Here is a 22,944-nt window from a genome sequence, read left to right as displayed (position 1 = left end):
AAAAAGCAGCAACTTTATTATACAAATGTTTTCTGAGTGCCTTTATATGAGATAATTCAAAGACAGATACTGTCGATGTCTCCAATAATTTTCTGACTTACCAAAGATTCAATTCAAGAAAATGAATTACCAGTGATGAAAATTAATGTAATTTGTTTTACTCTTCTGCAAAATATCACACAAGATTTCCAGTTGCTCGATCTAACTTTTCCAAAAGCTAAAAGACATAATTTTCATTCTCTATGCTAGCCTTCTGATGGGATAGGAAATTGATCTAAGTCTTGATGATTAAAAGTGCCTGCACAGTAAGTTTTCAGTATAACTGCAATGAACGCTGTTTATCAACATGCTTACACTAGTTTCAAATATCAATGCTACCACTTGCCCAAACTTGTCATTCTCCATTTCTCCAAACCACACTCCCACACCTTCTGGCAGGTCAGCTGTGAATTGAAGCCAATTGCGATTGGTCAGAATGGGTGTATATTTAAATGAGAAAGATGGAGACGTTGAGGATTCAAACGACAGAACAGGTTATTATACAGGCATGCACACAGTACAAAGTCTTGTGAGGAGGCTGTCCCCTGACTGCATTTTGTTTCATGCATTTATACACATGATCATCATATGTACAAACTAATCCATATTTCTATGTTGAATTCTCAGGCATTTAATTATTATATAATTACAAGTTACCCCGAAACTATTATAATACTTTGGAATTCTGTGTGAAACTGAACAAGTCTCCTGTTCATGCATTGTAGAGTGATCATGCTCTCATAAGGTCAATCAGATCCTCAAAGTTGCCCATTCCACAATGATCATGCCTTTAGCCTTCAAAATAGTTCTCCATTTTGTTTACACTGATTATTACTTTCCAACAGTTTTCAAACTTCCATCCTAAATGCAATAAAGTGACCAGGTCCACTTGTAATTTTAAACAGTTCTTGGTTTTGAGTCAAATGCATCTCAACACCTTTCAATGCCTGTAGCCATATGTCCAGCCTTCCATATAGTTGGTTATCATTTGTATTTTTTATTTCAATCCCCCATTTTGGCCCTTGGTTGTGCTCAAGGAAGCCAACACCATATGTGGCTCTCACACCAGATCAGAATAGCCTGTCAGTGGGTTAGATTAGCAAGTTCTAATCATTCTCGAGGGCAGTCAGGGAAGGGCAATTAATGTTGGCCAAGACAGCAACACTCATACCTTGAGATTGAATATATATACTTTAAAAAGTCTCTGTTGTTGTCTCTCCAGAACCTTATGTCTATCTGCCCAGATCAAATGTTTTCACTAGTGAACATTTGATCATGAGCCAGACACAAACAATTAACTGCCCCACCACCAGTACCAGACAATCAATTCTAAGCCAGGGGTGAATGTCCACTTTGATAATATTGCATCAAACCACCTCCCACCACTGTGTATCTTCTAGTTCAGGTTCTACGTCCTCCACAAGTTGCTTTGCTTCTTGGTGATTTCTCCAATATTGCCCCATTGCAGCCTTAGTTTCCTTTCTCACTCTTCCATAGACATTCTGGCTTGGTGATGAAAGGTCTGAAAACGAACCTTTCAGCTCAGTGAGCAAACCTACGTCCAGAACCTCAGCCTGATCTACAAACCTGAAAACTCGCTAACATTCTGGCAGTTTTGGGATTCGCTTCATCTTAGGCTGCTGGTATCATAACAAGTCTTCCATTCAATTGTTGGCCCACATGGATGGGGACACCAGATATCAGTTATCATCGACAGCCCAATTATTCTTTGGGCCTGAGGATGAAAGCAGAAACTCAAGTTACTTACTGATATAGGATATTACTGTACAGGTATAGAGGTTTGCTGGTGGTTATAGTGTTCCCCATCTCCATGGTACAACACTTGCATTGGTTTGTTGCAGGCACTGGAAACTTCAAGGGTACAGTTGAAGGTGCTACCAAAATCATATGTAGCTCCTTTACTTAACTCAACAGGATGTGGATACACATTATTTTCTGCACATAGAGAAAATCCCTCTGGGTCATGTTTTTGGTCAGGGGAAGTCTTTTTGCTAATTGTTATTTCCCATTCTCACTGTATTTGAGTCTTTTGCTATCATGTTCGTAAGTAAACTTATTCTTTGTGTTTCCACGCTCTTTTGATCACTGCCCAGTGTTTCCGTGAGCCTTTGCTTTCCACACTCATGCATGGAAGTTACCAGAACCTCATGAGGTCCTTTCCAGTAAAGCCCTAGGCCTGACTTTGCAAGTAGGACCCAATCATTCCCAGGCCCTTTACAATGATGCACCTGGAGAAAAAAATCAGTGAACAGTAGCTTTGCCTTCTGCAATGTCCTGTTGCCATGAGGTTCCAAATGATCATTCAACACTGTACATGACCTCGTCCATGAAGTAAAGAAGTCATTGTAACCTTTAGATCATGTATTTGTGAACTATACAAAAATATACCTACTGTCCGAGGGTATGTTGTTTCACTTTAGGGGCTTGGCCTATGCTATAAATTTTGAGGTCTGGCTTAAACATATTTTTAAAATCACTTTTGGAGACCAAAAAATGTTCAGGGTTATCAGTTTGGTTAAAGTCACATTGTTTGTCCACACACAGTGACCGTTTTACATCAGGAGATCGTGTGTCTCAGGGATCTATGCATTTGCATTCCTTGGGAGCTGACCATTTCAAATTGCTTCTCTAACTTTGCCGTACAAAGGTTAGAATCTAAAAATGACCACCACAACTATGGATGAAGCTTTAATGTGTTTTAATCTCAAAATGTCACTGTCATTCTTAAGCAGTAACTTGAATCGTTAAATGTTAGTAAATTCCTGCAGCTTCATTGCAGGATTTCAGATTAATCCCCAAGTCTCCATAACTTCAGTTTTTTGGCCCTTTCATCACCTAAATGTTAGTTCCGACTTTCCAATTAGCAACATCTGAAGTTAAAATAAACTCCCTCTGGTCTTTTTGAGAACTGCAGCAGGAACCAGAATCCTCAAATCCTTAAACTCTGCAGCATGTTTTTAACCCATCCATCCAATCCCTCACAGATTTCATTATTACTCCAAACATGTAAAATAACATCCAAATCACAAGTTACAGTGCAAACATATCCATCAGGTGCACACTAACTGTTTCACACAGTCAGAAGAGAATACACATGCCCTTAATGGGAAAAAAAAACAATGTTGAATAAGTACAATAGCAAGAAACGATCTCAAATCAGAAGATGCAGAATCCATACGAACAGAGGTAATAAATAACAAAGGGAAGATGACACTGGTAGTAGTAGTCCATAGCCATATGTTGGGACAGAGAACAATGAGGGCAAGTGACAAAGGCAGTATATTTATCATGGGTGACTTTGATCCTCATGTACATTGGGATAGTCAGATTGGCAGATGAATCCATAAAGAAGAATTCATAAAATGAATTAGAGACAGTTGTGAATCCAAACACGCATAAGACTATTTTGGATCCAACGTGTAATAAGGCAGCTTTAATAAATGATCAGAGTTAATGATCCCCTCAAAAAGAATGACCATATAGTAGAATTTAGTATTCCGTTTGAGAGGATCAGAAACCTCTGTGCTAATCTTAAATAAGGATAGCTACAAAGGAATGAGCGCAGTGCTGGCTCAAGTAGATTGGGACAGGAATTCAGTAGCAAAAGTAGTTGTGGAAAATGGCAGATGTTTCAGGGAAGTTTTGGCTTATATCCAAGACAGATTCCAGTGAAGGAGGAGGATTTCAGAAAGGAAATAAGAATCCAGGGTATAAAAACAAGAAGCTTCAAAGCAATCTGGACAAGCCAAAGGAACAAAACTGGAAATGTCATGAAGACATGGTAGATTGGTTAGCAAGGTTAGGTAAAAGTGGATATTGCAGATGCTGGAGATTAGATTCAAGATTAGCATGGCGCTGGAAAAGCACAGCGGCTCACATTGAAGAGTCCCGAGGCAGAAGATCTTTCAACCCCATGGCATCAACGTGACTTCACCAGTTTCCTCATTTCTCCCCTCCCCCCTAACCTTCCAGCTCAGCACCATCCTCATGACCTGTCCCACCTGTCAATCTTCCGTCCCACCTATCCATTCCACCCTCCTCTCTGACTTACCACCTTTACCCCCACCTCCATCTGGGCTGTTCCAGCAATAAAGTTTCAACTTTGATCTCCAGCATCTGCAGACCTCAATTTCTCCTTTTGCCTGAAATGTCAATTTTCCTGCTCCTCAGATGTTGCTCAACCTGCTGTGCTTTTCCAGTATCATTCTAAGCTTGGTTAACAAGGAGAACTAACCATTTAGATATAAAAGTGGCTTGAAGGTAGAAAACAAAAGTGGTGGTGGAGAGTTGCTTTTAAGACTTGTGGCCAGCTATGCACCACAAGGATCCGTGCTGGGTCCATTGCTTTTTATCATTTATATAAATGACTTGGATGCGAATATAAGGAGGCATGGTTAATAAGTTTACAGACGACACCAAAATAGATATTGAAGATTATCTCAGAGTACAGTGAAGATTATCTCAGAGTACAAAGGAACGTGAATCAGATGGGCCAAGCGTTTGGTAAAACTGGTCAGTGTATTGAGTATAGGAGCTGGAAGATCATGTTGCAATTGTACAGGACATTGGTTAGGCCACTTTTGGAATTCTAAGTTCAATTCTGGCTTCCCTGTTATAGGAAAGATGTTTTGAAATTTCAAAGGGTTCAGAAAAGATTGACAAGGATGTTGCCAGGGCTGGAGGGCTTGAGCTATAGGGGCAGGCTGCATAGGTTGGCACTCTTTTCCCAGAGGCTGAGGGGGTGACTTCACAGAAGTTTATGAAATCACGTGGGGCATGGATAGGTGAATAGTCATGGTCTTCTCCCAGGGTAGGGGAGTCCAAAACTAGAGGCCATAGGTTTAAGGAGAGAGGGGAAGGTAATAAAAGGGACCTAAGGGGCAACCTTTTCATGCAGAGGATAGTACATGCATGGAATGAACTGCCAGAGGAAGTGGTGGAGGCTAGTACAATAACATTCAAGAGATTTTTTATAATTAACAATGTCAAAAAATACATTCAAATAGTGTAAGTGGAGTGTCAGTAGGCTGAATGACAAGTCTTTGCTGGTGATCAAAAGTATCAGATGGTGTGAGTAAAGGATGATGCTCGAGACAAACCACATGGCTGGAATAACATGATAGGTGTAAGAATCACATGTCAAGGGCCTAACCAAAGTAACAAGTAATCAAAACTGTACAAACTAATTAAGGTAGAGAGATAATAATAAGTTATCAAGGCAGGGTCAAAACAGAACAGTATGGTGGAGTTACATGTACATGACATGAACTTAAAATCATGTTTGAGGCTGTCTTCATGGATATCAGCTTCTGCTTGGTGATTCCACACTGTTGTGCAACTCAAAGTCAATTCTGTACCCGTGACACTCCACTCACTATTTGAATTTACCTTTTGATACTCTTGATTACCTGGAATTATCTTGCTACTATGTCTGCGCATAATTCTGTTTCTGTCTGCTTCTCTCTACTTCACCTGACGAAGGAGTAGCACTCCAAAAGCTGGTGATTTCAAATAAATCTGTTGGACTATAACCTGGTGTTGTGACTTCTGACCTTGTCCACCCCAGTCCAGCACTGGCACTTTCCCATAACATTTAAAAGGCATTAGGGTGGGTATATGATTAGAAGGCGTACACAGGGTTATGGGCCAAATACTGGCAAATGGGACAAGATTAATTTAGGTACCTGGTTGGCATGGACAAAAGGGTCTGTTTCCAGCTGTACATCTCTATGATTCTATTCACCAACCACAGTATCAGACTGAAAGAAAAACAAACAATGTGGCAAACATCAATGGTAAACCAGAGGATGAGAAGAGTTTTAAAACCTAAACTCAAAAACAGAAAATAAAGTTTGATGGTAAGCTTGTCAGCAATATCAGGATGAACAGCAAAAGCTCCTTTAAACATGTAGAAAGGAAGAAGGAAGCCAAAGTGAACACAGGCCCCTTAGTGAATGAGGCTGGGGAAATATAATGGAGAAATCAGAAAACGATAGGAAAGTTAATACTTTGCATCAGTCTTCACAGTAGAAGACATTAATAGCATCCCAAAATTACTAAATACAGTATTCAGGGGCAAAGGGAGGAGAGGAAATAATTACAATACTATTAGAGAAAAGTGCTAGGGAAACCACTGTGTCAAAAGACCAATAATTCCCCTGGACCTGATGGGATGCATCCTCGGATATTAAAGGAAGTAGTCACAGATAGTGGATGCGCTGATTTTCCAGGAATCCTCAGAGTCTGAGCAAGTCCCAGAGGATGGTAAAACTGCCAAGTAACACTTTAAAAAAGGAACTAAAAGCAACTAATGAGAGGCAAGTTAGCTTAACAGCTATTACTAGAAAAACATTAGCATCTATTTTAAAGGATATAACAATAGTTCAGAAATAGGTTTAGAAATACATATCAAGCAGAGTCATCGTGGTTTCATGAAGGGGTCATGTCTGATAAATTGACTAGAATTCTTTGAGGCGACAACGAAGATAAAAGGGAAAAGCAGTGAATATAATGTAGTTGGATTTTCAGAAAGTGTTTGATAAAGTGCCATACATTAAGCTACTTCAGGTAAAAGCCATGGTGTTGGAGGTAGTGTACTAGCATGGATGGAAGATTAGTTAACTAATAGAAGACAGAGTTAGGACAAGGCAAATATTTTTGGAATGGCAACCTGTAACTAGTGGGTGTGCCATGGGAGTCAATGTAGGGGTCACAATTTAAAAAAAAAAAATTAATGACTTGGATGGAGAAAGTGAATGAACCAGAGAAAGTTCACTAGGCAGAAACCAGGTATGGAGGGACATTCTAATGGGGAGAGATTGAGTAAATTGGGCCAATAGTCAATGCAATTTAGGAGAACAAGGGGTGATCTTATTGAAACATACAAGATTCTTTGAGAAAGTTATAAGGTAGATAAGGAAAGGTTGTTTCCCTTTGTAGGAGTGTCTTGGATCAGAGGGTATAATCTCAGAATAATCACATTTAAGACAGAAATGTGGAATTTCTTCTGAGGTTGGTGAACCCGCAGAATTCTTTACCAGAGGGGTGATGTGACTGGGTCATTAAATATATTCAAGACAGAGATAGATTTTTAATTACTAAGGGAATCAAGGGTTATGGAGAAAAGGCAGGAAGCTGGAGTTGAGATCATCAGATCGGCTATGATCTCATTGAATGGTGGAGTAAATTTGATGAGCTGAATGGCCTCCTTCTGCTGTGTCTTATGGTCACGTTACAATTATCTGCTTTGAAACTACATATAAACAGATCACGGTCTGTTTAAACCACTTAAGTTATAAAGACACCAGCCTGCAACCTACACAATTGCAGGAGCTGCTTGCCCAGTCTGCTCTTCTCATTCCAGAAAGAAAAAAAAAAGTTGTTTCAACACAGATTCATCAGCAGCTTTTCACAGTTAGTATTTGACAAGTACTCTGAACTAATTGATGTGTTCTCTTTGGAGACGGCAATAGGCCATGACGCCCAGGTCTCTATTTCATCCCAAATCTAACTAAGTGGCTACAGTTTTCGTCCTGCTGTTTGCCCTTAGCGTGAAGCCAACAGCCAGATTGCTTTCACCTGCCTGTCTTCAGCAACTGTCCTCCCAAAATTTGTACAACTCAGACAGATAGTACTAGCACAGAGAGTAGTAAGCTAATCAGTGAAGTCAGATTAAGGGAGAAAGTATGTCTGACCTACGTGCAGGCTAACAATACCATGTCTACATCTCAACAACTCCTCTAAATCCCTTCATTTTTGTGCTGATAAATTGATTATTTGACATAGTCATCGATGAGTAATACCCTCTGCAAAGTGAATATCAGAAAGGTAAAGCCATAATCTTGCGATCTTACTCCCTCCCAAAGAATTCTGACACTTAAGCTGTCTGAAACTTAGAATTAAACTTAAATCCTCTCTTAGACCATGCCTATTTATCACATGTTGCCATCTTTATAACAGGCTGCCTTGAATCCTACCACAACATGTCTACTAAATTGCTTAAGCTCTACACTGTACCAATGTCATATTTGCTCCATCTTTCAAAAACTAGGTAAAGTCACCTTAGTCTCAGGAGGACCTTAGGGGTGCTGTCATTAGAGAAATGGATGACTGGTAATGTTTAACCAGAGGGTCACCACATGTCAGGCAAAGGGCAAGATTGAGAAGGTGGGATCTTCACAGTGATCTCAGGTGGTGTGGCAATTCAGCAGCACTGTTGGCATGACTCTATTACAAACCAGCTATTCAGCCACCTGAGCAGACCAATCCCTCCAAAAACAACCTTGTCCAAAACTGCCATCTGTATCCTGCCCCATACTTGGTCACGATCATCTGCTTGCTGATTGACAAATACAGCATTAAATTTAAAATCCACAACTTTGAGTCCCTTATCAACATTACTCCAGCATTCTATGCTCTGTGCTTGGAAGGTAAATGCATCTAATGTGCTCCATTGAGCTTCACAATTAATTACAAATAATCATCCCTTATCTAGCATTAAAGAAGCCATGTTTAAAAGATTTAATTTTACAAAAAAACTTTATTCAATTAAAAACGGTCATTTACAGTGAATGTGCAATTTCTGGGCATGTTGATAAAACACGCTGGAAGACTAAACAAAATTTGCATATTCGCTCAAAGAACTGAGTTCGACTGCAGTTTTAATGATAATTACAGTCCAAATTGTAGAGTGAAAATTTACGGGCAGCGTAAACTATCCAAAAACTTTGGAATTTTCCACACCTTCAAGTTTGATGATACATGGACATTTTTGGTTGTTCAAATTTCTCAATTTCATGTTCTAATTCAAGTAAAACATTCGCATTTATACAGATAAAATAAAATTTTAAATATATTGAAGCCATGATCTTTACCCAAGTGAAAAAATGTACAAAATAAAATTTATGATAGTGTCAATGATTCTTCCAATATAAAAAGTACAGTAAGAGATTTCTTCCAGTTTCTTTTTATCAGCTTCATAATTCTGAAAGTTTAAAATGGTGGTAACTTTCTGAGCATATCATCCAAGTCATTTGAGTACACTCCTATATGCCAGTGCAGATACATGGACGCTGTAATTCTCTGGTAGCTGCAAGAGGAACAGAAGGAATATTTGGAATGATTCCTCTACATCATTCGAGCAACATACTGAATAGCAGATTCACAACAAAAAAATAATCTAGCTTTCAGCACCAGCACTTGACAGCAAATCAGCAATAGTATGAAGCAAAACAGTATTCAACAGCAAGGCAGGGCATTGCCAATTCTGGATGTCAAATTCTTGTTCGGGGAATCAATTTATTCCAGGGTCAAAACTTTTCATTTCGCACTCATCAGGACTAGGTCATAAGAAGCTGAATGGTGACCTAGTCCTAATGATTACAAACTAAAAGGTTCAACATCTTGTCTCTTTTTAGCAATGTTTGAAGTTCTGTATTACATCCTTTACTTTAGACTCAGGGTACTAAGTCCCTAACTGCCAGTTTATTCATGAGTTTGTGGTAAATATTGAAGGTACCACGACTGAAGATAATTATAAAAAAGGTGAACACTGAGAAGCGTTCACTATTCCTTTACATTTGGTTTGATGTCAATGCTATTTTATGAAAGAGAATCTATTTTGCTTAGTTTATTTGATAGCACCATATGGTTCCCTTACTTGTGCACCAAGTCTGGAAAGGTATCTATTCCTTACTGCAAAAGAACTCATTGGTTGAATTTTAGCTAAGTCCTCCACTTGTTGTTGACGAATGCGTTCTGCTTTCTCAGCCCTGCGGAACAAAAACAAATTAAGAAAAATACTTTGGTTATTAGCATGTTAGGCTTTGAACCAAACAAAAATGTCAAATATTTAGCACTAAATGTATTAAGTGATCAGCTGAGATCACTAGTTATTTGTATTTTCTTTTTACATGTTGTGCAGATGCTAAGTACATATTTCCAACCCACATTTCCTAGGACCATAAGTGGTACCTAAAGTTCAGATAACTCTGGTCTATTTGAACTTATTTCTTTTTCAATGATCTAGCCTTTAAATTGTGTGCATGCACGTTTAAAAGTTACTTCCTGTACTCTTGATTCATTCGTAAATAAATCCAAGAATCGCCCAATCCTCAAGATATAAACTTTAATGAGAACGTGAATTAAAACTGATGCAATCCACAAAAATTTGGACACTCCTGTGTTAGGAATAAGTTTAAGGAAAAGACATGCAGTATTTTTAGTATATTTTTGTTTACAAAGGAAAAGAGATATAGGTAAACGAATACATATTTCCATTTGAGAGAGAACTTAGTTAAGCATACAAAAGGTTTCACATGGACTTAAATACATCAGATTTTGATTTAAGTTTCATTTTCAGTTGAAAGAAAAATTCTTTAATGATCCAAAAATCAATTCGACTTACGTATCAAAATGATAAATTTGCAGTTAACAGTAAATATAAAAATGTACTGGCCAGCAGTCTTGCATTAGCTCACTGGAATATGAGATTGTTTAAAACAACGTATCACACTCACAACCATTCCAATTATTTCACAGACAGCATCTATTTTTTAAGAATAAAGTGTTATTCATTTGTTTTAGGAAACAATGCATGGTTTTAGTAGTAAGCAACAGTTTATATTATGAAATCTAATATCAATCAGTTCCCAATATAATTCTACCTTCATCAGTATTAGCACACAAGCCTGAAATTATCGGTACACAAGGGGTTACACGTATGACATTGAAATCAGAAAACTTACCCACTCGTGGAATACTAGCTCAAAAGTCAAAAGAACTAGATATCACAGAATGTGCTCCAGATGTAACATTTCACAACTATTCAAATTATTCTAAATTTGAGCTCATAGTTCCCATTTAAATGTGAGAAAATACACTATAAACATTTGACAATCCCAAAATATTACAAATACATATTTTAATGCTGTCTTTGCTACCCATTTGGCAATGTTACAATTGATTACAAACAAATTAATTGAAGACCACTAATATAAGTGCTTTCCACCCCCTCTTCCAAAATCTGAAAGTATATTTATATATTCTTCAAGATGATGTTTTGATGATAGGTTGTGTAGTTCTGGCCGAGAGCTGCTAGTCCTAATTCTCATCTGTAAAAAATTGTGGTGACAGTTACTGTTATGAATTCAGCAACATGGAATAATGAACACTAAAATGACCATTCATGGGTTTCCATTCCAGTGAAACTGCTTTTCTGTGTCACTAATCCTGTGCTACAACTAATCAGTGTTAAACTTTGCTAAAGCAGTATAATTCAGAGATCATTTTTACCTGAGTTTTGATTTGTTAAAAAGTTTGTATGCACACATCCAAAAGCCATCCAACAAAAACAAGAGGTTGAAGAAATCACTGAAGGTAGCATGACATAACAGTCTCCTGTGCACAGTGATTGATTCTGACTGGATTTGAAGTAAAAATGCAGCAATATTTATCTTTGTGAAAGACAAAGACGAGAAACTATTCAGTTTCAAAAGGGCTGACAAGTTTCTACAAAAACCACATTACATGGTGATCATGATTTAAAGACAGGTCTACTCAAAGTGATTGTAGGTATTAAAAATAGGTAGGTCTGGATGATTTCACGGGTGATTATGCAGTCTTTCCACTTAGGTTACAAGCTCAGTTCCAAATAAATGTATATCTACAACGGCAGTCAATTGCATCCATGAAGATGCAAAGTTTGGGAGGTATTTGGAAAGAATGAAGGAATAGTGTAGGAAAATACCATCACAGAAAATAAAAATGAAATCCACGAAGAAAAAATAACAAGATAATCTAGTTAAGAGACTGTATCCCAAGTCTTGATTATAAATATTAGAAACAAAGGGAGGTAAAACACCACATGGCAAGGAGAGAGAATTTCAACTTTGGCCACATTGTTTTGTGCCCATTAAATGGATGTTAGGTGTCCAAATTTCATGCTTCAATTTGTTGCAGCCAATCTAGACCAGAGAAGCACTCTGGGCAATCTCCAATAAGGGCACCCAAATGAAGCAGGAGCATTCTTCAAAAGGCTGGCACAATAATTGCAGTTTCCTGTCACTGAGCATTTGTCTGGATCCAATCTGCTGGCTAGTTCTATCCAGGAGTCATTTGATATCTCAACTTTCAAATATGCACCTATGTGCCTACATCATATGCAGAGCAGAGCCTGTTGGCAGTATTTAAATGTATTAAGCCAAATTTGGTTCTGGCTCAGATTTGCATTAAACGGTAAATACAGCTGTCAGTCTGCCAACTTCAGAATCATTTTGGATTAAATTAATATCACAGCCAAAGTTTTTGTATCTTATTACAAACTCAGGGGACACAGCAAAAAGAACCAAGAAATATCATAGGAAAGAGGGGAGACTGTTCTTTTCTTGCATCCAAACCAGAGGTGCAAAATCAGACAGGCAGAAAAGTAGTATTTCTTTATGAACATCTTGAAAAAAGAACACCCAAACACCCAAATCAAGCTTTTTAACAACAAGTGGCAATGGAAAATAAAAATAATGCCAAAAATGTTGGTTGAAGCTAACCTGGAAATGGGACCAAACACCCTTGGCATATGCCATCTTTACCAGTTCCGTAAAGGAATTTGAAAACTCACTTTAAACTTCCCATGTTTCAGGAAGGGATTCATTAAATAAGCCACACATTGAAAGATTTATGGCGCTCAAGACTAGGTTATAAAAGATTTCAATTAAATCAGATTAGTAGGACAATTACGGATTACCCCTAATGGGACAATTGTTGGCAAGTTGCACATGAAATTGAATTTTGTATTTTTATTTTTACCATTAGAACTGGCAGGCTTATAAAAGAATTTGTGGTTTCTCTTTCCTCTTGAAGGCAAAATCTGAGAACACTGGGGGAGAAAGCTTTCCCTGCATCCAAATCACACTACAGACCAAGACCATCAACACTGAGGGGAAAAGGAGAAAAATATTAACTTTGACATCTCTCTTCAGAGGGGAAAATTTGAAAACTCAAATCTGATGTTTCCTTGCAAGTCAGAAACTGAATAAACTATCAAATGGGAACCTTCAAACACAGTAGAATCACCAATGATTTCCAAAGAGCACAAGCATCAACGTCAATTGAGTTCTAGAATACCTGCAACCATATTGGTTGTTAATTGACGACTTGGTGTCGTACCAAGTTAGTCAACAACATGAGAACACAATGAAGGGAGATGAATTGAGAACTATCAAAAGGACAGAAAACAATAGGAATAAATAGGTCATTATCAGGATGGGATGCTGTAATTAGCTGGTGGAAAGTGAGGACTGCAAATGCTGAAGATCAGAGTTGAACGGTGCAGTGCCAGAAAGCAGTGGTCAGGCAGCTTCAGAGTAGGAGAATCGACGTTTCGAGCATATGCTCTTCATCAGGAATGAATGCAAGATCAGTGCTTGGGCCCCAGTTATTCATCATAACCACCCCCTGCAAACAAGATTTATGGATTTGAATGTGGGAAACAAGTGCAATATTTAAAAACTCATTAATGACAAAACTAGGTGAGAATATGTGGGCTGTGCAAAGAGGCTTCAAGCTGATTTAGAATATAATGTGGATAAGTGTACGGTTATTTTTGTTTTAAGTTTTAAAAAAAGGCAATTGGGCCAACATTCTCTAAAGTTAAGGATGAGAGGGATCTCATTGAAACGTTAACTTTTATAGGCTTAACAGGGTAGATCCAGGAAGGAAGGTTCCCAAGGCATGGGATTGGTGGTCTCAAACCAGGTGACAATAGAGCTAGGCTTACAACAGAGATGAGGAGAAATTTCTTTAAACTCTTGGGCGATGAATCTCATACATTAAGCATATTTAAGACAGGTGAGATAGTTTGCTTTGACATTGAATCCACGAAGGATGTGGACATTATACAAGAAACTTTAATGAAGTAGAAGGTATGCCATGATAGAGTTGAATGGTGGCACAGGCTCAAGGGACGAAGTGGCCTCCTCCTGTTTGTCCTGTGTCTCTGTTCCATAATGAGGGACTGTTATAATTTGTAAATTCATTTTTTGTGGTCTCCAAGGCATGGCACTTGCCCAGCTCAAGAGGTTAAACTGATGGAAAAACCTATTCTATAGAGGGAAACTGCAGCCATTAAGGATGTTAACTTTATAACAGCAGAACTCTCAAACTTGAATAGTGACAAGCTAACAAATGTCACAATTTGAGGTGTGCATAATAAAATGTCTGGACATTCAAATTTTCCACCTTTAATCTCTTTCATGAAAGAAACATTGTTTACATTTAATGGCTCTTTTGCATTCTTCTGGTCTTTGGGACCCTCCATTACTTTACAAATAAAACATATCTGAAGAAAGGCATAGTCTGACACAAGTATGAAATTAGGGCCCATAGTCTTTGCAGTATCAAATACCTCTAGTTGTTTCTTAACAATGTGGAGTCAATCAAATTGGCTAATAACAATGATTGGCTAAGGAGCTCTGAAGGAACCAGAGACAGATCTTCCACTTGACACTTCTAGTTGAAGATCGTTGTAAATGCTCTGGCCTGGTCTTTTGCACTGATGTGCTAGACTACCTCAGCAAGGATAGGGATATTTGAGGAGTTGTATAATTGTCCACTATAATTCACAATTGGATGTAGTACAACTGCAGAACTTAGATCTGATCCTTTGTGTAATATCTTAGCCTTGTCTATCACTTTTTGCTTTTACTGTTTGGCATGGAAGTAGTCCTAATTTGCACCTTCACCTGACTGATACCTCAGTTTACAGGTATGCCTGGTTCTGCTCTGAGCATTGCTATCCTTCAAATCATTAAACCAGGATTGATCCTCTGACAATGGTCTCAGTCATCATTAAAGTTTTAATTCCAGATTTTGCTGACTTTGAATTCTACCATCTGGTGTGATATGATTCAAACTCCAGTCCCCAGAATATTACCTGGTTGTCCAGATTAATTTAGTGACAATACTCTTATGCCATTACCCCCCTCAAATATAATTAGTAATTAAATATTTAAGAAATATAATCTGCTCATCGCAAGTGCTCCCTAGGTTGAGGGAGAGGACGGTGGTGCAGGACAGAGGTTCCCATTTTGTCTCAAATGCCTTGAAGAGGAATAAACAAACTTCCCAAATGCTTCAATATTTGGCTAGCTCCTTATCAGAAAGGAAAACAATTGTCTTATTTTATAGGATAGCATTAAAACTTGAGAAATTAATAACCTACATTACATTTGATGCAATTCCATAAACTGTTGGTATGGTGTTTATTATTTTGCCTAAGTTGACACGCTAATTGGCTATAATCATTTACAAGGAAGGGGATGACTCTGACTTCGTGCTGCTCAGCAACATCAGGACAACATCATCTCAATAGGAGTCATGACTGTCAAACAGCTCTACAACTCAGATTTTTTTCAACTGTTTACAAAGTCGTTCAAACACGAACCAATTTCAACAGATTAAGTTTCTGAACAATCTTACAGAAAACCAGCTGCGGTGCGTCTGGATAGCTAAAAACAGCTGGAAGTTTTTCTGAAATCAAAGCACTCTGTCAAATGGTTTGGCTCGAGTGCAGTTTGGAAAAGCTGCATGATATCACAATTCAAAACCTGACCAATCAGAATCAAGCAACTGCTTCAGACCTAAAGCAAAGAAAATCATCTCTGAACCAGGAGAATGATCCATAGCATTTGATTCCTTTCAACTAAATTAATTGCTAAGAATGATCAATTAGCTTTTATGCAGTAGTCCTTGCATTCAGATGCAGAAGGAACTGGAGGAAAACACCAAGCAGAAAAAGCAATGCTTACCTATTTTTAAAAAAGCACTTGAGTGTGAAAAGTATGAGAAACAGTACATAAATAAGATTACTTGCCACTATTTCTCAGTGGCTAGTACAGCCAACCTTCAAACTGTGGCCTTTGTTAAACAAGTCTAAACTTGGGTGGGTGTTGAGATACTTGGCACCACAGAGCAAAGCATATCAGCAGCTCCTATTTGCCATCCTAGGTTGGGTTTATTTGCAGATTAAATCACTTATTATGTCTGTCAATTACTCCAAGTTTGAACTTGGGATGGACTGGCAGCAGAAAGAATCTTAAAACAATTCATCAGATTATAGATCAAACATTCTTAGCCACTGGCATTTGAAGAGGAAAGGACCACGCTATCATCTAGCAGTTGATCTATCGATTGGATTCGCGGTGACTCAGTGGTTAGCACTGCTGTCTCTCAGCACCAGGGACCCAGGTTCGAATTCAGCCTCAGGCGACTGTCTATGTGGAAATTGCACATTCTGTGTCTACGTGGGTTTCCTCTGGGTGCTCCAGTTTCCTCCCACAATCCAAAGATGTGCAGTTTAGGTGAATTGGCCATGCTAAATTGCCCATAGTGTTAGGTGCATTGGACAGGAGTAAATATAGGGTAGAGGAATCGGTCTGGAGGAGTTACTCTTCGGAGGGTCAGTGTGGACTTGTTTCCATACCAGTAGGGAGACAAATCTAAAAAAAAATAGAAGGAGAATACGTGGACGCTCTAGCTAAATTTCTGTTCAGATATTGAACAAATCTTCTTAGATACATACTTCATTACTTTGTTTTGTAATGAAAATTTTTAAACCAAACCTATATCGCTGATTGAAGAACCAGGAACGACAACATTCTTTTACTATACCTATTTGTTTCATTGCAGTAATACACCAATAGGAAGTAAATATTACTAACAGCCAATTCACCTAAAAGAATAACATTCTTAATAGTCTTTCCCAATTCCAGTAACCACAGACTGCACCACTATTTATTTTAAACAGTGGGGTTAGTTAGCTCAGTTGGCCAGCGTGTGGTTCACAATAACTTTAATACAGAATGGATTTGGTCTCTTAGAGATAGGATTGAGACGTACCTTTTGCCCTGCCTCAAAATGGAAGGCAATGGCAAATTATCACTAAGAAACAGGTCATCAATAGATAATGAACTAGGGACCTGTTTTTGGGCAGGGTGCACAAGTAATACCATTGATGGCAGCACCCAGGATAGAAAAACAAAGTCTAATATAAAACATTAGATTTAATCTAAACAGGTAACAAGCTCATTCAATCTTAGAAAAGCATTGGAAGCCAAGTTGACATAAATTAAATGCATACAATACATCAAGAGTACAGTAGTTTGCTACTTAATCTTTTAACCAGGACAGTATCAAGCAAAAAGCTTAACAAAATGGCATAGCTCAAGTTACACATAAGAACAGACAAAGAGTAAGCAAAGTTAATACTGCTTTCACAATGAAAATTAGTTTCTATAGAATGAGATTTTCAAATATATGCAGCATTTTTATTCTGACATTTAAAGTTCTGAATATTTCACTCTGAAGAAAACGGAGGAAAGTTGTTGTTCTGAGGATTGATACCGGTGAAATTCATTAATTTTGTTGCACAGAAATGAGGCCAATGTTTACGTGCAGTATCATTAAGAACAAATCATGAACCAACTTTAGCAGATTTTAAATGAAAAACAAATCTTCATTGTAATTGTTTTATGGTCTTGCAAAATCTTTGTGCTACTTCCACAGCAAGTTCAATGTTATAATACTGGATTGAATCCCATCAAGGAGGTCATTAAAATAATCAAAAATATGAAGAATTAAAGCAAAGACATCTTCCCAAATTGTTAACATTCTATTTTTCACTATAAAATATTTAAATATTAATTAACTAGTTCCCCAACAAAACAATATGGTAACCATATCATTTCAATGACAATCTCCTTACTTAAGTTATGTAACAGCATCAGAAGTAGTTCAGAAGAGGGTCACTCAACTGATTCCTGGGATAAGGGGTCATTGGAATATTAGAACAATTGAGCCTCCACAAATTGTAGTTTACAAGATTGAGGAGTGATCTTATTGAATGATACAAGATCATAGGGAAAATTGACAGGATGCTGAGAGCAGTTTCTCTTTTCTGTTCCCTTTTGGGGAATTCTAGAAATGGGGAAATATTTTAAAAATTAGGGGTCCATTTAAGATGCAGATAAGAATTCTTTCTCCCTTCCCCGCACAGAGGTCTGTGGAATTCTTTTCCTCAGAGTGCAGAGTAGGCAGGGCCATTGAATACTTTTTGGGCTGAGGTAGATAAGATCCTTAATTGAGAAGGGAGACAAAGGGTTTAGGAATTAGATAGGAAAATGAAATTGAAGCCATAATTAGATCAAATGACAAAGGAGGCTCAAGCAGACAAATGGCCTACCCCTGTTTCTGTTGCACATATGTAAAACTTGAGTGGAATACTCTGAATAATAGACTTTCCCAAGATCATTGTTTGTGTGGAACAACCAGAAGGGCCAATTTGATGAGTTGGAGATACCAGTGTTGGGACTGAGGTGTACAAAGTTAAAAATCACTTAACACCAAGTTATAGTCCAACAGGTTTAATTGGAAGCACTAGCTTTCAGAGCGCTTTTCCTTCATCAGGTGGTAGTGAAGGACCAGTGCTTCTAATTAAACCTGTTGGACTATAACCTGGTGTTGTGATTTTCAATTTGATGAGTGCACACTACCATTGTGCGAGAATAGTACCCACCACCTTACTGTACTGAGGATTTCAACAATAGTTTTTCCAAAAAAATCATGCATTGTTCTAAACAGAATCGAAAGAGGTCATTAGTTGTCCCTTACCATTTCAGATATCCCTTTATATAGGCTTTTGGTTGCCAAAATTGACAGATATGGGAAAATTCGCTTATACACAATAGAATTCAGATTTTCCAATGCATTAGCCTATAGCTGAGATTGCTACCATTGACATGAAGTAGTTTGAAACTGTAAAACTGAACTACACATTTACAGCCAACAAGAATAGAGTACAAAGTGCAAAGTTCTCAACATGTTACTGTTTCTTGTTGATTCTACCTACATTCATTTTTATGTGAGTAGTGACAACCAATAAAGTGAAACAACATTTTTCTTCATCCAAATATACCTGCTTGGTCTCTAATCATGTATTAAAATTTAAGGCTTTTTATAAAATCACAGCTTATGCAAATAAAGTTCTACATTCAATCTTGTTCACATTAAAAGTTATTAAACATATGCCAGAAGGATGACTGAATAGTGACCACAAATTTGGTAACAGCCAAGATTTGATTTTGGAATCATGTTTATTTTATCCCTACAAATCAAGATTTCCAACAGCTACACTAATTGCATTGGAAACTAGAAATTTCCATTCCACAGGCTTTTAAAATTAGATCACTGTTCAAAGCACTTCTTATAAATGCTACACAAACTGGTACTTCAGCAGCATTAGAATTATTTTCATTGGAATATAGTTTCACTGAATGCCTTACTGAAGGTTTCTCTGTTCAAAAAAAAATCTAAGCTAAGAGCCAAGATCCATCACGGAGGGCAAAACAAAACTAATTCAGCATGTGGATAAGCAAATACAGAAAACTGTTTTCTTTACTGATTCTTAGAATAATTTTTAAAATGTTTCATGAGATGTGGATGTCATCAGCAAGGTCAGTTTTGGTTGCCCATCTCTGGTTTGCTGTTGAAATGAGCTGCTGCTAGATGACATTAAAAAGCATTTAAGCCTCCACTTAAGATGTGAATCTGGATTGTCATGTAGGAAAGACCAAGTAAAGATAACAGCTTTCTTTCCAAAAGGTGATGATCAGTGTATTGGCTGAGATGTTACTGACTGACTATGGTTTTCTCTTATGAGTCGAGATTTCAATTCCGGAATGTTTAATTAATTTAAATTCCACCAGCTGTCACGATGGGATTTTTAACCCAGGATCCGAAGGAATAGCCTTCGCCCTTGGCTTACAAAAACAGTGACATTACCACTGTGTCACAGGTTTCCCATGTTGAACACCATTTCCTAAATTAATAGGAAGCTTTGGATATTATGATTGATAAAAGATTGCATCAGTCTGCAATGATTTATTTTTCTTGCCTTCCTCCACATCACAAAAAATTATTTATCTTCAAATTCATACATCCAAGTAGTTGGTACTATCACTTAAAAAAAAATAATTGAATCACAACTCAATTTGTAACATTATTCACTAAATTTCCTACTAATTAACTCCTAGTGTTATATGCCCACATCTGATTTTTAAGACCTCATCCAAAATAGGAGTACTTACTCTGCTGCAGCGACAGCTTGGAGTTTTGAACGCTTCCATGCAGTCACATTGAGATCACCTTCTAAAAAGTTGAAAGCAAAGTGTATTAGGAACAATTTTGGCAGCACTTTGAAATAGGAGGTAAAGAAAAAAAATAATTTTATATTCATACCAGTCAACAAGTCCACAAAGTAGAGCATTACAACTGATATCAGTGCCCCTAGAAGATAAAAACAACCTATAATTAAAGCCTGACAATTATGTGACAGAAAACTGAAATGAATCAAAACTAAAGGCAAATTTAGTTCAGGAATTCAGTTTTCACTGCAGTGAGAAAAGAATAATTAGGATATAACATACTGATCTTGGTATAGATGGAAATTAACAATGCATAAAATACCTTCTCAAAATACATTTTCCTTTGTTTTGTAAAAAAAGCTACCATTTAACTACTTATTCAGGGGGGTGGAAGCAAGGTTGAAACAACTGTTCACGCCATCATTTAAGGGGATTTAAGACACACAAGCACTGAAAAAGATGTAGTAATGTCTCAATAACACTAACACTCAGTCTTGTCTTTGAACCTTCAAAATATAAGGAAATGAATTCAATTTGTATTAACTTGACATCCAGGAAAATTTTCATAAATAGTTTAAAAAACAAAGTTCACTTTCAACAGACAAGTTGTTTCAAGAATGAAAGTATAAAATTTTAAATTTTCGGACTGTTGTTACAATCGAGTCATTAGCATGAAATAAGATACACACATCTTGGTTCAACCAATAGAATTACACCACAAGATTTCACTTTTTTTTAAAAAAGCAAACAAACTTTATCGCACAACCAAGACGTAAATACGACAAAAAGAATTAATATAAAATTGTCCATAGCTATGTATAATATGCACTCAACCTTCCTCCTTATTTCAAGGATTCACTTATAATTTATTGTATCTTAAACATTTACTCATGCTAGGACCATCTTAAAAGTATGCAACAGTCCCCAGGAAAATTTTACTCATTTCCAGTCACACTCAGAGTTGCAAGTTTTATTTACCATCCTTTGACTGTGCTTGTCTCAGTGCCTTGTTCAGGTTACTTTTTCCAGTACTTCTCAGCTAGTACTTTCTTTTCACAAGACACTGTAAAGGACCACTGAAAACTGCCCAAGTACTTTTAAATGAGGCAGCCTTGCATCTTCTGTGCCCTCAACACTCAAACTGAGATTAAGCTTCATACCTTGTAAGGCTATGATTAATGACAGTACATTTTTGCTGTTTACAGCATTGACTTAAGACTATTCCTTAGTCAAATCTGCAACTGTGAAACCAGAATACCTTCCCCGAGGCTCCAACCATCTTTGTGGGGAGACTCTGGAATGCCCTCAAACTGATTTTAAAGGTTATTTACAAATTCCTCTTTGAGCTGAAGTTTACAATCATCCGGTTTTCAAATGCTTTTGAAGCTATTCACCTCTAACATCCAGAACAAAATAATCTCTACAAACCATCACACTATAAGGATGGTAAACATCTCAGTTTCAGCTCTCCAGTTGAGAGTCCACCTGATGTTAGATGAATTTATCTTTCTAACTGTTATCCTCTTAAAGTCCCAAATATTTAAGTGGATGTAGTTCCAAGTTTGCTTTAACTGCATTTAACTATTTACAGTTAAGCTTTAACTAAAAGCTATACTATAAAAATCCATCAGAGCTGGACATTCACAATACGATATTTATGGTAAAATGGAAAAAGAGATCATATCAACTATTGAATTTTACCTGACAAGCAGCTTGGGATGAATGTTAAAGGGGTTCCTCTCCCAAGTTGTTTTACAAGAAAGGGAGGTACAAGATATTCAAATCAGTAAATAATGACGTGACCAATTACACTGGCAGCAGATAAACTATTAGACTCAAGTCCAAGGGAGCTTTTAGGAACATCAAGATTTGAGATTATAATAATCTAAATCGAGAGATGGGATCTACAGGATAACTAATTAACATTTCTTAATAAAAATGAACTGCGGATGCTGTAAATCAGAACAAAACCAAACTCAGCTGTAAAAACTCAGCTGGTCTGGCAGCATCTGTGAAGAGAAATCAGAGTTAACATTTTGGATCAAGTGACCCTACCTCAGAACTTTCCAGCAATTTGTTTTTGTTTGCAATTAATACTTCTACCTGGATGAAAAGTGGGAAGCCTTCAGAAATGAGATAACAAGAATCCAGAGAAAGTATATTCCCGTCAGGGTGAAAGGGAAGGCTGGTAGGTATAGGGAATGCTGGATGACTAAGGAAATTGAGGGTTTGGTTAAGAAAAAGAAGGAAGCATATGTCAGGTATAGACAAGATAGATCGAGTGAATCCTTATTCTGGATTAGTGGTGTTGGAAAAGCACAGCAGTTCAGGCAGCATCCGAGCAGTAAAATAGACGTTTTGGGCAAATACAGGAATATTCCTGATGAAGGGCTTTTGTCCGAAATGTCGATTTTACTGCTCCTCTGATGCTGCCTGAACTGCTGTGCTTTTCCAGCACAACTAATCCAGAATCTGGTTTCCAGCATCTGCAGTCATTGTTTTTACCGAGTGAATCCTTAGAAAGTAGGAGTATATTTAAGAGGGAGATCAGGAGGGCAAAACGGGGACATGAGATAGCTTTGGCAAATAGAATTAAGGAGAATCCAAAGGGTTTTTACAAATATATTAAAGGACAAAAGGGTAACTAGGGAGAGAATAGGGCCCCTCAAAGATCAGCAAGGCAGCCTTTGTG

General features: G+C 37.5%; 1 protein-coding gene across 4 annotated transcripts in view; it reads right to left on the bottom strand.

Moving 5' to 3' along the window:
* Window positions 1–8,579: 8,579 nt before the first annotated feature.
* Window positions 8,580–22,944, bottom strand: part of mfsd1 (major facilitator superfamily domain containing 1) — a 57,738-nt gene continuing 43,373 nt past the window's right edge. For 3 of the 4 annotated variants that reach the window (XM_043702125.1, XM_043702127.1, XM_043702128.1), the window contains 4 exons: window positions 20,347–20,394; window positions 20,196–20,256; window positions 9,719–9,830; window positions 8,580–9,148 (listed from right to left, as the gene is read on the bottom strand). In XM_043702125.1, coding sequence (XP_043558060.1) covers window positions 9,089–9,148; window positions 9,719–9,830; window positions 20,196–20,256; window positions 20,347–20,394 — 281 coding nt within the window. In that variant the 3' untranslated portion in view covers window positions 8,580–9,088. Of the gene's footprint in view, window positions 9,149–9,718; window positions 9,831–10,169; window positions 11,172–20,195; window positions 20,257–20,346; window positions 20,395–22,944 lie in introns of those variants that run through there. The other variant, XM_043702126.1, reaches the window with a different exon arrangement.

The sequence above is a fragment of the Chiloscyllium plagiosum genome, chromosome 13 (assembly GCF_004010195.1).
Source record: "Chiloscyllium plagiosum isolate BGI_BamShark_2017 chromosome 13, ASM401019v2, whole genome shotgun sequence".
NCBI lineage: Eukaryota > Metazoa > Chordata > Chondrichthyes > Orectolobiformes > Hemiscylliidae > Chiloscyllium > Chiloscyllium plagiosum.
The sequence above is the reverse complement of the archived record's forward strand: the minus strand, read 5'-3'. Positions and strand labels throughout refer to the sequence as shown.